Source organism: Chinchilla lanigera, unplaced genomic scaffold (assembly GCF_000276665.1).
Source record: "Chinchilla lanigera isolate Chin_1 unplaced genomic scaffold, ChiLan1.0 scaffold00081, whole genome shotgun sequence".
Taxonomy (NCBI): Eukaryota; Metazoa; Chordata; class Mammalia; order Rodentia; family Chinchillidae; genus Chinchilla; species Chinchilla lanigera.
Window position 1 is genome coordinate 2,000,121 of NW_004955482.1, and position 14,356 is coordinate 2,014,476.

Below are 14,356 nucleotides of genomic sequence, written 5' to 3' on the forward strand. Positions count from 1 at the left end.
GTGTAAAGAATACGTCCAAGGGCTGAGATGTCCACATCCACTTCCAGGAGCCTCTAATGCAGTCATTCCCAAGCTCGCCCTGTTTGACTCTCCCAATGGAGAAATAAACAGAAGGGCAGGAAGTGGAGGGGAAGGCAGGATCGGGCGGGAGGAGGGAGCCGGCTTGACTATGGGCCCATCCCAAGCCTGCGGGGGCGGGGCTGGTCATTGGTGTATTTTTAAAGTTCCTCCAGGCAATTCAGATGCAGGAGAAAGGTGGAAAGTTGTGGCTGTAATCAGACACATTTTATAAATGCCTGCACAGCCTGCTGTATCTTTCTCCCGGGAGAGAGCAGATTTCCTTCTGGCAGATAGCAGGGATTACGTTCCATGGTGAACAGATTTGAAAAAGACAATATGACTCCTTTTCACAGCACACCTGCACACACACACACACACACACACACACACACACACACACACTGTGAGGGCACAGTCTTCCCTTCAGAGTTAAGCAGAAAGAAAATTATCTCTGGGTACACAGGCATTCTGGAAGTTCTCAAGTGCTGACTACTCACTCAGAGGCAGTAAAGTTCAGATCCCCACTGATTTTCTGAGACGCACAGGCTGAGGTGCTCCAAAGCCCTCTCGCTCCCTACAAAAGGCCCGAAGAAAGTGCTCAGGAACCCAGGCCTCAGACCCAGCACCACAGGACTTCAGAGAAACCCATGTAAATGGAGAGACAGGTCCAGCAGAAACACTCTGGCAGAGTTTTGCCCACGAGTTCCGGAGAGACAACTTCCTTGCAGTTTGCTCCAGTCCCTGGGCTCAGATGTGCAACTCAGAGTGTTTCATCTGCACAGCAAAGGGCCCAGCTCAGCCCTGGCTGCTCTCCTGTCTCAGGGGGGCTGGGGTGGGGTCCTAACCCACAGAGATAAGGCTGCGGAAGGGAAGGAAGCGAGTGCCCCTTGGAGGTGGGAAGAACTTTCATGAGCTTAGGAGGTATTTATGCAAAAGATGGGGCTGGGGTAACATCTGTCCCATTTCAAAGGACGGACGGATGCAAGGGTTGCTCCAGTTATTTGAGGCCGGGGCACCCGAGAGGAAGTGGAGGAGTGGACTCGAGTTCAGGCAGGGAAGGAACAACTCAGGGGAGGAGTCCTATGGCCTGGATCTCAGCCGTGGCCAGCTCTCTCCCCCAAGTCTACCTTCCTGATGACTGAGCATGCAAGGTGCGGCCAGCACCGCCAGTGTAGACGTGACCTCTTCTCCTTGGGACAGCGCAATACCTGAATTCCTGTAAGCTCTCGACAGAAAGACCAAGTGCATTCACCAGTGTCTCAGCCCCAGACTTCTAGTGGGGCTGATGATGGCACCTTGGGGATCTGAAAGATGACTACATGTGGGTTATGCAAAGAAAGGTGGCCGGGGTGGGAGGCTGCGTGGCTGGGGTGCACTGGCCCTTGCAGGCCCGGCGCAGCCCTACCACAGGTGCCCAGGAAGTGGTGTGGAGACTCTCACTGGCCCTCAGGCCAGCCGCCACCACGCAGTCGAGAACCACCATGCGACAGAGAAGCACCGACACAGCAGGCCTGCCCGGAGACGTGCATGAACCATCCCGACATGGAGAAACCCCTGGGAAAACATGCCACATGGCGGGTCGCTCTTGGCCCTGCCCTTGAGAGCCATAAAAGTCAGGAGTCAGCGGAGGAGCCACTGATGAACAAGGACTTGGAGAACAGGAGAGTACCGATGCCCAATGACTCGGAGGCCAAGCTGACTGGGGACGCAAGAGCCATTTGGGAGCCGGAAACCAGGAGGACCTTGCGCAACACCCGGGGAGACACCCTGGAGGCCATTCTTCCCCTAACTGCAGGCTGCGGTGGAGAAGGGAGTGGAGCTCCGGAGAGGTCTGCACCCAGACTTCATGGATTACATGGGTGCCCAACATTCAGATTCTGTAGAACCGCCTTCATGGAGAAGGTGCGTGTCCAGGTTACCTGCCTGGGACACTTTGCACTGATGGTGCTGAGACTGACTAGCGGGCGAGGACTTCATCCACATGTTCCTGCCGCCTGTGTGGATGGTTGGGGAGAGGACACTAAGTGGTTGCGGGGTCCCAGTGAGCTGGGAGGCTAGAAAGAACACCCCTCTGCCTTCTTAGACAAGAGGCATTGATAAAGCATACTTCTCTGGATCTCAGTTCAGTAGTATTCTTGAGGATGGGTTTGTTGCTCAGTCAGGCCCAGACAGTGGAAGGGCGCTGCGGAGGATGGCTTTTGCCCCGGGTGGCTCGCTTGAGATGTTGGTGGGAGTTGCCTCCTCAGTGTTCTCTGGCCATGGTGAGGGGGGGCCAAGGGGAGAGGGCAGAGAGACCGAGAGGGGACGGCTGCCTTTGATGCAGCCCTGGGAGAGGCAGACCCTGGGTGTGGTTCTTGCGGCTCTGGGGGGCTCATTGACTGCATTCGTCTGCTGCCGCTGTCGGGGGCCGGGCCACCTCGGGAGGGACTGCCCTGGGAGGCCCCCTGGGCCGTGCCCTGACTGTGGGGGTGGCCACTGGAGGTCGGCCCTCTGGAGTGGAGGCCCCGGGGCTCGAACCCCTCCTACCAGCTGGTCCGGCAGGAATGAAGGGGCCCAGGGCATACTCTGCCTTCTCCCTCTGGCCAGATCGTTGTCTCCAAGGAGGAGCCCCGCAAAATCATGACTATAGAGGAAAAAGTGGACGGCCCATTGCTGGACACTGGTGCTGATCTCTCAGTCCTTCTTTTCAGTCCTGGCCTTCCTTCCAGCCGTCACACCTCAGTGAGGGGAGTCACTGATGAGGAGGTAACCTGCTATTTTTCACAACCCTTGGGCCGTAACTACTTGTTGGATCTTTCTTGCATATCTTTGTTTTCCTGAGAAGCCACTTTGAGGATGCCAACATGTATTACAGCAGCCACTGATGATTTCCTACCAATCTGTCCATAACTCTGTAATGTTTGTGCTGTTCCTATGCTATTTTGTAAATGGATGTATGTTCGTTACTATGTGTTTTCAACAACAACCACTGAGTATAGTTAATGATGATTTGATTGATCACTCATGTATAGCTCTATCTATTTTCCCTAGAGAACACTTTGGAGAATCCAAGCTATAGTATAACAACCATTGATAATTTCCTGCCATTTTTGTTGTAACACACAATTATTTGTCTGTTTTCCTGAGAAACTATCTTGAAGATACCAATAAGTAAAATAACAACCATTGATAATGTCCTACCACATTGTCTGTAATTCGGTGAATCCCCCTATTGCTATATTGTCCTTGTTTTGCTCTTTAAAATAAAAAAAGTGAAAAAACAAAGAAAGGGGGTGTGCGTGTATGTGTGTGCAGTGGAATATTATAAACCTTTCAAAAGGAGATCCTGCCCTTGTCCACACAGATGAGCCTGGAGGACATTATAGTGAGTGGAATAAGCAGGCACTGAAAGAAATAAATGTATTGCATCTCATGAGTGTATATACAAGCTAAGATGGGAAGATATGGTGAATGTTTAAATTAAAAATACACATCTAGCACAGTAAAAGACTGTCATTAATACCCCTGGAAATCCTCCTGCTAGCGCCCAACACACTGATCTCCTCATTCCTGCCCTTTCTGAAGCAGCTCGGTGCTGCCCTGGCGGCCTTGATGCACTGAATCAGTTCAGAACTTTTCCTTGGGTGGTCATTGTGACTCTGGGAGGAGCCAGAAGTTGCACGGTGCCAGATCTGGTGAATAAGCTGGAGGAGGACACGGCATCGTGTTCCTGCAAGCCTGCCTTTCTTTTGGATGCTGCTTGGCGGCAACATTCCTAGTATTCTCTGTCACATCAGGTAAAGACACTCTGGAAGGGGACTTCCAGAACTGCTTCAGAAAGGGCCAGGAATGATGGGATCGGTGTGTTGGAAGCAAGTGGAGTATTCTGAGGGGAATTAGTGGCAATGTGTCTTCACCGTCATAAATTATTCAATTTAAACATTCACTGTGTTTTGCGATCACACCTTGTGAGAGGATTCTTAAAAAAATAAATTTACAGAGAAAGAGAATAAAATGGTGGTTACCTGGGCCGGGGGCAAGGGAGACAGGTGAGAGAGGACAGGTTGGCACCGGGGAGCAGGACGGGACCTGCCCTCCTGGCGGGGCGGCGACACGGTTGTGCTGCATTTGGGATTCCTGCTTTAGGACGCTTCTGCCACAAAGCCAAACAAGAACGTGAGTCTGTCTGTGAGATGACGGATACGTCCATTTGCTTCTGTGTAATAACCTTCTACACTCTGTGTGCCTCCCGTGACATCATGGTGTATACTTTATACATGATCCAATTTATTTTATAAGGAGAAAAATAAAATGGGATGGTACTTCCAAATTGCAGGTCCATCCATACGCACAAAGCTAGGGAAAAGGAAAGGCAGGAAGGAAGGAGGGGATGGGGGAGGGAATATGCCTGCAGGGCTGAGTGGTTGGACTCCAGTTCTCACCTGAACTGAGAGAGAGAGACAGACAGAGAGAGAGGGAGGCAGGATTCAAAGCCAGTTGTCATTTTTTCTGCTTATTGTCCGTAGTCCACTGGAGCTGCGCCTGTCAGACACTGAGATGGAGGATGATGCAGGCTGAGCTCTGCCTGGGGCGCTGTTTTCTGCTCCTTTGATCTCACATCTCTGCTCCCACCCCCTTCCCTTTGTCTCCCCACTCCCACTCTCCCTCTTCCTCTTCCTCTGTCTCTGTCTCCCCCTCTCTCTCCCACGCCCTTCCCGCAGCCACCCCCATTTCAGTTCTGCCCCATCCTGACACCAGTAGGAAGAAAGCCTCACGGAAGCCCTGCTCCATCCCTGAGCCTCCCAGCGGGGCACCTGCACGGGGTGATGGTACCATGGCGGTGTCTCGTAGCCCTCATTCCTGCACGGCTGCGGGCAGCGGTCTCTCTGTGAAGCTGTCTGACCATGTGGAAGTGGCTACAGAGGGGCTGCCTCTGCCTTGGTGCGGGAGGCCCGGCTGTGCCCCTGAGCCTGTACTCCCAGTCATTTCCCCATTTCCTCTTCCAGGGACGGCTGCCACCACGCCACCTTTTTAGCTTACCGCTTAGAAGAGCGGGTGTTATGTAAAACTCGCTGTACAGAGGTGGAAGCTAGTTACACCAGCACAGCAGCACTGAAATGCTGCTGATTGTCTCCCTTGGGCTGGCTTCAGATCCGGGCCTGTAGGAAACCCTGGCATTTGTCGCACTTACTTCTGTCTCCAGGCGGCATCTGGTGACTTCTCTGTGCTTGTCACACCGTCCTTGGTGCACTCCCTCATCCTGTACTCACCCCAGCATGGCGGCAGCTCTGCCTCCCATCGCCGGAAATCAAGCCCACTGTCCTCAGAAACCCTTCAAACTCCACATACCACCTTGGGCTGGCTGTGGAGCAGGGAAAGCTAGTATAGTAGCATAAAGGTTTCTCTTAGCACAGGGAGAGGTCATCCTGGATGGAGTGGTTTGGAAAGCATCAAAGAACACAGTCTCTGTTTGCCATAATTATGCACAACCCCTGGTCTGGACGTGGCAAGCAGCTGCAGGAAGAGGGAGCTGACACCTGAGGGGGCGGCTGAGGCAGGCAAATACATGGGAAGAAAGCGCGGGGATGATGGCTTGTCCTGAAAGCATCTTGGTTGGGATGCCAGTGCTCTCCCCTGGGCCTGCGGTGGTATGCATGGACTTGGCCAGCTGCAGCTGCTCCATCCCTCACAGTTGCTCTCCTCTCCTCCTCTCCAGTGCAGACAGCAGCTCCGAGGAAGTCATGCAGGTCGATGTGGAGGTCGAAGATCCCAGCGACCCTCCAGCCACACAGCTCGTCACGTGGCAGGTGGAGTATCCCGGAGACATCACCTCTGACCTGGGCGTGTCCGAGATCTACGTCCGTCAGAAGGACTTGGTTGGAGTGATCCCACTGGCCATGGTAAGGTGGGTGGGGAGGAGAGGCTCCGGCTCCAGCTGGCCCAGACTGGGGAAGGGTCAGACTGCAAGCCAGGGAGCCCAGGAGGGAGGTTTCCCACCAATAGGGATTCTGGGATTCTGGCATCTCTCCTAAACTATCATGTGAAAATGCTCGAGCTGGCCAGAAGTGGCAGCTCAATCCCAGCAATGGGAAGGCTGAGGCGGGAGGATTGTTGTGAGACCAGCCTGGGCTACAAAGTGAGCTCAAGGCCAGCCTAAACTGCATAGGGAGACCCTGTGTCAAAGAGACAAAAAAAGAAAATGGTCAAGCTGCAGGTGTTAGACGGGGCCTGGCCTGTGTGGAACTCGCGGTTCTGTGGTGCATGTGACAGGTCCTGTGGACGCCAAGGACTCCAGCCGGGAGGGAGCTGGGAAAGCTGCTCCTTGGCACAACTCATGGCTCGGCGCCTCCCCGAGGGGAAAAGCAGGCAGCGGGGAGGCAAAAGCCGAGCAAGGGTGCGACCGGACTCCTCCCCCCATGCCCGGCCCCAGGCTCAAGCGCCGGGCCCCAGGCTGCATGTCTGCCACTCTGCACCTCCTCACGGCCAGGAGCAGCCAAAGCGGGGCCTCTGCTGGTGGGCCACGCACCTGCACCTCGTGTGTGCCTCAGTTTCTTGATCTGCAGAGGCTGGGAAGAAAGCGTAGGAACGCATGAGGTCACTTTCAGGATAAAACATAACCGAGGTGTCCTAGCCGGTGTCGCTTGGAGCACACACACAGCAGGAGTCAGCTGGGAACAGGCTCATGTGCCTGAGTGCCGCACCCCCAAACACGAGTGAACCGGACCCCAACACTTGCACTCTGAGGAGTTCCCATCTGCCCCCTCGCAGCAGCTGCTCCCAAGGGTGAAGTCAGAGCCCCGACACCCATCTGTATCCAGGGTGTTCCAGGCCCTCTCTCTTTGGTTAAGGAAAGAACTTGCTGCTGGGGGTCGTGTGGCCATGGTCAGTAAATTATTAGGCTTTTGGCAATTTTACGTGCATGGAGAGGCGTTTGTTAGAGAAACAGGAGCCGCGGGGTGTGTGTGGGGGGCTGGTTCGGGGCGGGGGGGTTGGGGCTGCCAAATACCAGGTTTTAGAGAATTGCCCTGGCTCCAAGCAGAGAGTGAGATTAGAGCCTCCGAAGGGCGACGGAGGACCTGGGCCCTCGCGGGCACGTGTCACTTGCGCAGGCGCTCCAATGGCCCCAGAGCTGGGGATGCAGCCTCCTGCAGCCAAGTGACACCACGGTGCCGTCTTCATCTGCACAAACCCAAATAACAGCAATTGCGCCTGTGTCGCAGCAGCGGGAAGAGGCAAAGGGCTGAAGGGCGGATGCAGTCTTGGCGCAGAATTCTCCGTCAGCTCCCATCCCTCACAGAGGAGCATGGCCACGGGGCCCCATCGAGCTGCAAGGGAGGCTGGGAAAGACGAGGCCAGCGTGGGCAGGACACACATGAGGGAGGGCGAGGTCACAGGGGTTGCAGACCAGGGCAGGGAGCCATTGGGAGAGACGCTGGTTCCTCCCCGGGCACTGGGGGAGGGCGGGAAGGAAAGACCGGAACAGACGCTGTGTCCTAGCTGTGGGTCCAACCCTGAATTCCCCCACACAGCTCTGCAACACCACGCACAGCCTCAGCATTTAGGAGATTTGTTTCTATTACAAAAGATATTAGTGTTTCATTTTCTTGTACAGCTATCTTTGCATACATCCCTGATGGATTCCTGGAGTTGATCACTGAGAAATAAATTTGAGCCCAAGGACTCAAACCCAAGGATGTGCAATATTGTAATACCTTTTCATAATGGTGGCCCAATTGCCTTCTAGAAGGTTGAACTAATTTACAATTCCACCTGCTGTGTGTAATGATACTCCATCCCCTGCGCCTCTACTAATGCAGAATATTAAGATTTTTAAAAAATAGATGATTGATTAAGTAAAAATTATATCTCATTGTTGCCCTAATTTGTCATTCATAGCATACATTTTCATTTATTTCCTCATTAAAGATTTGTTCTTTGCTCATTTTATTTTCTTCTTGGTAATTCGACTGCTTTTTAGTCTGTTATCTCTTTTATCATGGAAAAAACACATACTGTTCATTGACCATCTTAACCATTATAGGGATATAGGTTGGTGGCATTAAGTATAGACATGTTTGTGGGCTGCTACAGAACAAAAACTCAACACCTGCTACTCCCCAATCTCCCCGCTCCTCGGGCCCTGACACCCACCTTGCTCTCTGAGTCAGACTAACCTTTGCGCTCTGCATCAGTGTCCCTAACCAATTTACCGCACACCTCTAACTTCACTGAATGTGTGTTTGAGCAGGCAGGAGGTTTTCCTGTCTGTTTAATTTTTTATGTGGTCAAATCTATTGATTTTTTTTCCATAATGGGAATCCTTCATCTCCTCTAATTATGTCCAAGAGGAAAAACCATACCCATTTTTAATGTTTTTGTATGCTCTTTAGATAGTAAAATATTCCGAGCACAACACGTGCAGGTAAGAGACCTACAACCTTCACCAAGTGGCACAGGACACGGAGGAGCAGCGTGGCTCTCCACGAGGGGCACAGATGCATTGGTGGCAGCGCTCACGGCTGTCCTATCTGACTGGGTCTAACTTCATCTGCAGGGGAGATCTGAAAGGAGACGCAGTTTGCCTGGATGCTGCGGCCCTGAAAGCATTTGTAGTTTCTTAACCCAATCAAGTGTTTCTAAGAGTTTTATTGCATTCTTTTCTACTCAGGGAAGTGTGTGTTACTACACTGTGGGTCAGATACGATCTCCTTAGGGAGGAAATGCTGAGGAAAGGCCGTGAGCTGTGCATTAGCCCTGGGCACTAAGTGCCCGCCTGGGCTGGGCCCGGACGTGGGCATCTGTGTCCAGCATCGCAGGATGACGCCTCGTTCTGAGCAGTGAGCTCACGGTACCTAATCGCCGCCTCCTGGGCTTTGCTGAGACAGGGGTTCTGGGCTCACTCCCGGGCTCCAACAGCAGCTCTGGCCTGTGCTTCGGCACACCACGTCCTCTGAGCCGGGCCCCAAGTGCCCTGCGTGCTGACACCACACATGCGTACCGTCGGGCCTTTGGGGAGGAGGTTTGCGGGGTCGCAGCTGTGGCCATTGGCATGAGCTCAGGAGCTGGAGGAGGCTGACCCCGCTCTGCTGGGGCCCCTCCAAGCCTGCCCTCCCTCCTCAGGCCCCCCGCCCAGTGCTCACTTAGGTTGCATCTCTGTCTTGCTGCGCAAGTACTAGTTATTGTTATCTGCCTGGGGCCGGGTGAAACACCGCCTTGGGACACAGGCAGCCAGGCAGCATCTGTGCGGCTCTGGGACACAGTCACGGCAGAGGTCCCACCCTCAGGACCATAGCGGAGGTGATGTTGCGTGGTATTTGCAGTGACATCGAGTGGACCCACAGGGTTTTTCACAGGGATTTTAAGCAAAGATGAAGGATCACAGAGGCCACACCCTCTTCCCGGGGGACCTATGTCTTGCTGTCACCTCCCGAGTGTCTCGGCACACCTTCCCCACAGATGTCTCAGAGTCCTGGCTCCGCCCCCTGCCCACAGGCCTCCTCCAGGGTCTGCCTTGATCCCCACTTCCCGATCCCCTCTCACTGACCCTCCCAGTCCTTCCCGGTTTTATCTCGCCTAAACCCACCTGATCTCCAAGTCCCTTCCCCCTGCTGAAGCAGCCAGATTGCATCCTCCACTTCCGGCCTGCTGTCATCTGTACCCAAAAGGCTGGCCCTCAGCGGCAGGAGCTGGGCCCCCACAGCCCGGACACCCGCACGGGTGCTGCCAGTGTCACCCTGGCCAGACCTGGCTGTTGCTTGCCTGAATCCCATCTTTGTGTGATGCTGGAACAACAAGGAAGCGTCCCCTTCCTCCCTCGTCCTGCCCCTGCCCTCTCTGTTTCCGACCGAGGCGTGGTCTCCTAAGTCTGCGACTCAGTAGAAGCAGTGCCTTTCTGTAAACCAGCAAATGAAGCTGCCCCACACTCTGGCAGTCAGGAGATTTTGCTATTATAAATATTCTGATCAAAGTCACTTCAGAGGGGCCTCGCTGAATCCAGTACCTTTCCCTCCTAAAATGAACCGAGCTCCTCTTCATTGCCCATGCCGCCCATCCCCTGCAAAGCCCACAGGTGTCCTGGTCTGGCCATCGCCGAGTCTGTGTCACCACCCTGTCCTGGGACTGCGCTTAGCCGGCATCCGCTGCGTTCTGTGCCCTGGGGGAACCACAGTATCGGTCTGGGTCAGTGCCCAGTAAAGCTGGTGAGCCCTCCTCCTCACCTTCGGGAGGAGGACCCTTGAGAGGGTGACGGGCTGGCTGGCGCCTGTGGTCCCCGAGTTCACCCGGGTCGCCCGCCAGGTGGGCGGGGAAAGCAGCCCCGTGGGGAGGAGAGCCCCCCGGCTCTAGTCGTGCGAGCTCCTGTTATCCTTGGCTCTCTCTGCCCGGCCTTCCGCGGGATTCCTCCCTCGTGTCAGCCTGTTAATTCACGTGCCAGACCCTTCTGTTGTTTTCCTCCACTTCCTGAAAATTCAGTCGCACTACAGAGCACATCACACTTTCATTTTCAGACTTTCTCAACCGAGTGCAAATTAGGATGCTGAGATGGTCCTTGAGAAAATCTCCACTCCCGGGCGCCTTTTTCCTTTGTGTTTGTTGAGTGGCCCAAATCACCACTCCATGATTTTGCCTAATGCCAACCGCCTATCAGATGCCAGGTTCTTCTGGCCACGACTCCCTCACTGACAGCTCCTGCAATTGTCACAGCCACCGGGGAGGGGGGTGCCACCTGTCCTGTCTCCCACCTGGATGGGGCCCTTGGAGCTTGTAGCCTGACCCCCAGCTGCTCAGCTTAGATGCCCAGCCGAGCTTAGATGCCAGGTGGGCAAGTCCCAGAGTCCCGCTCCGACCCCACCCACTGCACCATTCAGATGAGTGAGAGCAGAGACAGCGGGCTGCTGCCCAATGCAATATGCAAAAAGGTGTTTAGGAAATGCTAATCTAAGGCACAGGCTCACGAAAATGAAGCGAAGTCTTATGGAAATAGGAGAAGTCATCTGAAAAGGAATTCTTTATTATGCACAAAGCCTCTGCCTTTTCTGTCAGGCCCCCTCGGCTGCCTTTGATGCTCCCTAATGAGCCTCCTCAGTGACTGGTGCTGAGGTGGCGGCAGCTGAGGCACCGTGGCCTTGCAGGTACCTGGTACCAGACAGACACACAGAACCACTGCTCTTGTCCCTGGCTCTCTGTGGGTTTGATCTGTGACCAAACAGGAAGCCTCCCAGAGCCCCGCTGTGTGCCCCCACTGGCCTCTGGTTCAAGGATCAAGCCAGCACGTGACCTGCCCAGCAGAGGCAGCCAGACTTGATGGGCGCCTGCAGGACATGGAGCAGCGCTCTGTGCAGAGAAATGCTGGCAGAGGTGTGGCCGTAGGACAAGGTTGTCACACCTGTGGCAGCCAGGTCCAGCCAGGGACGATGGGAGAACTGACTGCCTACACAGATGGGGATGCCAAGGCCCATAGCAGGGGCCAGCTGGGAGAGCTGTGAGTGGGGAAAGCCTTGGGGTGCCTGGGGGCAGGAGATCACGCCAGGAGGTGTGGCCAGCACCAGCAGATCCTGGACACAGCCACACCTCACCAGCTCTGGTGTCCGAAGCCCAATCTCTGATCCAAGACATTTCTGTCCGATCCGGTTAAGGACCTAGTTTTGAAATATGGGTCTGAATGTCAGAGGAGAACATACTGGGGGCAGGTGGACAGGACGGTTCTGCCCCGTGGAACTGTCTGGGGGCGTCTGTGTGCCATAACTGCCAGGGTTCTGGCCACAGCCACACGTGATGGGAAAGTTCCGGGAAATGAATACGGTGGATGTTGAAATGAATGCGAACTTCAGTAGCCACGTGGGCCAGTGACAACCAAGTCGGGCGGCACAGCTTTAAAGCTTTGGGTTGGGGACACAGAGAAAAGGTGGGCTCTTTCTGAGATAGTGGCCGCTGCGTCCTCCATTTGCTCTGGAAGTTACTGTCCTTCCTCTCCACCCTGCCCTGTTCCCCCTCACGGTTTGCATTAAACTCCATCTCTGTCCACTGGCTTCTCCTCCCCAGCCAGTGGGAGGTACTGGGAGGAGATCAGATGGAGATTCCTCCCCTATAGGCTACCATTTGCCAAAGGATTACATTGGTTTTTAAGTATGTGCATTGGTAGATTATATTATGGCCCTTATTTCAGGACAATAGATAAAGTAGGTACTACGTTATTCTTACATAAGTATTTGTTTTATAAAAGGAGCTTTAGCTCGGATAGGGCTGAACCAGGCACGGTGGCACACCCTTGTAATCCCAGCACTCAGGAGGCTGAGGCAGGAGAATTACCATAAGTTTGAGGCCAGCCTGGGCTACATAGTGAGTTCAAGCCCCTGAACTATGGACACCCTGTCTCAAAAAAAAAAAAAAAAATCAAATAGGGCTGGAAGCAGTGGATGCAGTGAAGCTGTTCGTGGGCACTGACGTTTGAGTTTCGTATAACTTGTCATGAATGAGTGTGCTGACTTTGATTCTGTCAGCCATGCATAGATGTAGAAATCATTCTGAGTCGCAGCTTGCCGGCTTTGATTCTCCAATCCCTGATCTAAGCAGATCCGAGTTTCTCTTTCTGGAGGCTGAAAAGCCCCACGTGACCCAATCACGAATGTACTTGTCCCCCGTGAATGACAGGGTCACTCAGCTCAAAAGAACTGAAAATGCAGCAGTGTCTGCACAAGAAAGGAGTATTTCCTGCAGTGAGCATCAGCGAATTTCCCGCTCCCTTCTGCTCTGTGGATTTCTTGCTCAAACGGGGTTTGGGTAAACTGAGGCAGGGGCCTGTGCTGTCTCCCTCCTCCTACTCGGCTGTCTCTAAATGCCTGGAGTTTGGCAGCTCAGCCCCGAGCCTGTCAGTGCCCCTCATGAGCAGGCACTTCGGTGGTGTGACCCAGAGTCGGACGCCTTCTGCCACACGTACACACGTGCACACATACAAGCACGCACACATACACACACCCTAGGTCTGCCCCAAGGCCCCTCCTGTTCTTCACTTAGCTTCAGCAGCTTCCTCTTTGGTAGTCACTACCTTGCGGTGTCAGAACCCACGCAGCCGGCTGTGCTCTCTGAGTTGACCTTGTGGTGCAAGAGTGAAGAGGGAGACCGAGCGCAGAGCCACAGGCTGATCATCAGCCCCTGACCTGTGCTCCTGCGTCCTCAGACTCAGCCAGCGGACAGTGGATTGAAAACGCTTGAAAAAGAAAGTGCATGTGCTTTGAACATGTACAGGCTTTTCCTTGTCATTGTTCCCTAGGCGGTACAGGGAACAACTTTGCACAGCACTGACACTGTATTAGGTCCTGTGAGTCAGCTAGACACGAGTGTACGAGGGTCTGGGTAGGTGGTCAGAGCCTGAGCATCCATGGAGGTTGATAATCTTGAGGCCCTGAAACCAGTCCCTGCAGACATCACCCAGGGCCTGCTGTCATTCCCAGGTTCTATCTGCTCAGACAAGCTTGCTTCTTGGGTTACTTCCTATAAACTCACTGTATTAGCAGTCAGCTTGCCAGAGCTGGGACAAAATATCTGAGACACTCACCTTAAAAGAGGAAATGGTTTCTTTTGGCTCGCATTTTCGGAGGTTCAGTCCAGGGTTGGCCGGTTCCACTGCCATGGGCGTGGGTGAGGCAGGACGTCGTGGCAGAAGGGTGAAAGGGAGCAGAGCGGCTCACCTCATAGTAGCCAGGAAGCAGCGAGAGAGCCGGAGCCAGAGCCAGAGAGGGAGGGGCAGGGGACAGGATAGAGTCCCCACGGCCGCATCACCTCCCAACAGCCCAAAATGATCAAAGGATTGATCCAGTGATGAGGTCAGCATCCTCATGATCCTGTGTCTCCCAGAACACCCCCTCTGAACTGCAGAGCAGGGGACACACCAGGGAGGAAGAGGTCAGGGACCAGATGTAGTCCCCATGGCCACAGCTCCATGACCACCAGACACAGCCTGGATTGGGCTTTACTTCTCTGCTGGGCATTTCTTAGTAAAACTGATAATTCAGACTAACTAGCATGCTGTGTTAGTAGTAATACATTACTACTAACCTCAAGCAACATTCTGCTAACATCGCGTGGATCAGAACTTGGCCACGTGGCCATCTGTGGAAATGCTGTGGAATGAAGTCTTCAAGCTAAGAACAGAAGCTCTGGGTGAGTCTTCCAGCTGTAAACCTCCAGGGCTGGGGACGTCTGCACCTTCCTGACATCGAGACTCAGTCCCTGAGAAGATGTGTGGACCTGATGCTGGGTGACATCCAGCTGAGGCCGCCGGACCCGGGTCCATGCCAGTTTTGAGCAGAGCCGGCTCCGG

At 54.0% G+C, this 14,356-nt stretch overlaps 1 protein-coding gene across 3 annotated transcripts in view; it reads left to right on the top strand.

Moving 5' to 3' along the window:
* The window catches only part of Tmem132d (transmembrane protein 132D), a 493,036-nt gene that overhangs the window by 327,854 nt on the left and 150,826 nt on the right, over window positions 1–14,356 (top strand). For all 3 annotated transcript variants that reach the window (XM_005402996.2, XM_005402997.2, XM_013503750.1), the window contains exon 4: window positions 5,756–5,939. In XM_005402996.2, coding sequence (XP_005403053.1) covers window positions 5,756–5,939 — 184 coding nt within the window. The remainder of the gene's footprint in view (window positions 1–5,755; window positions 5,940–14,356) is intronic.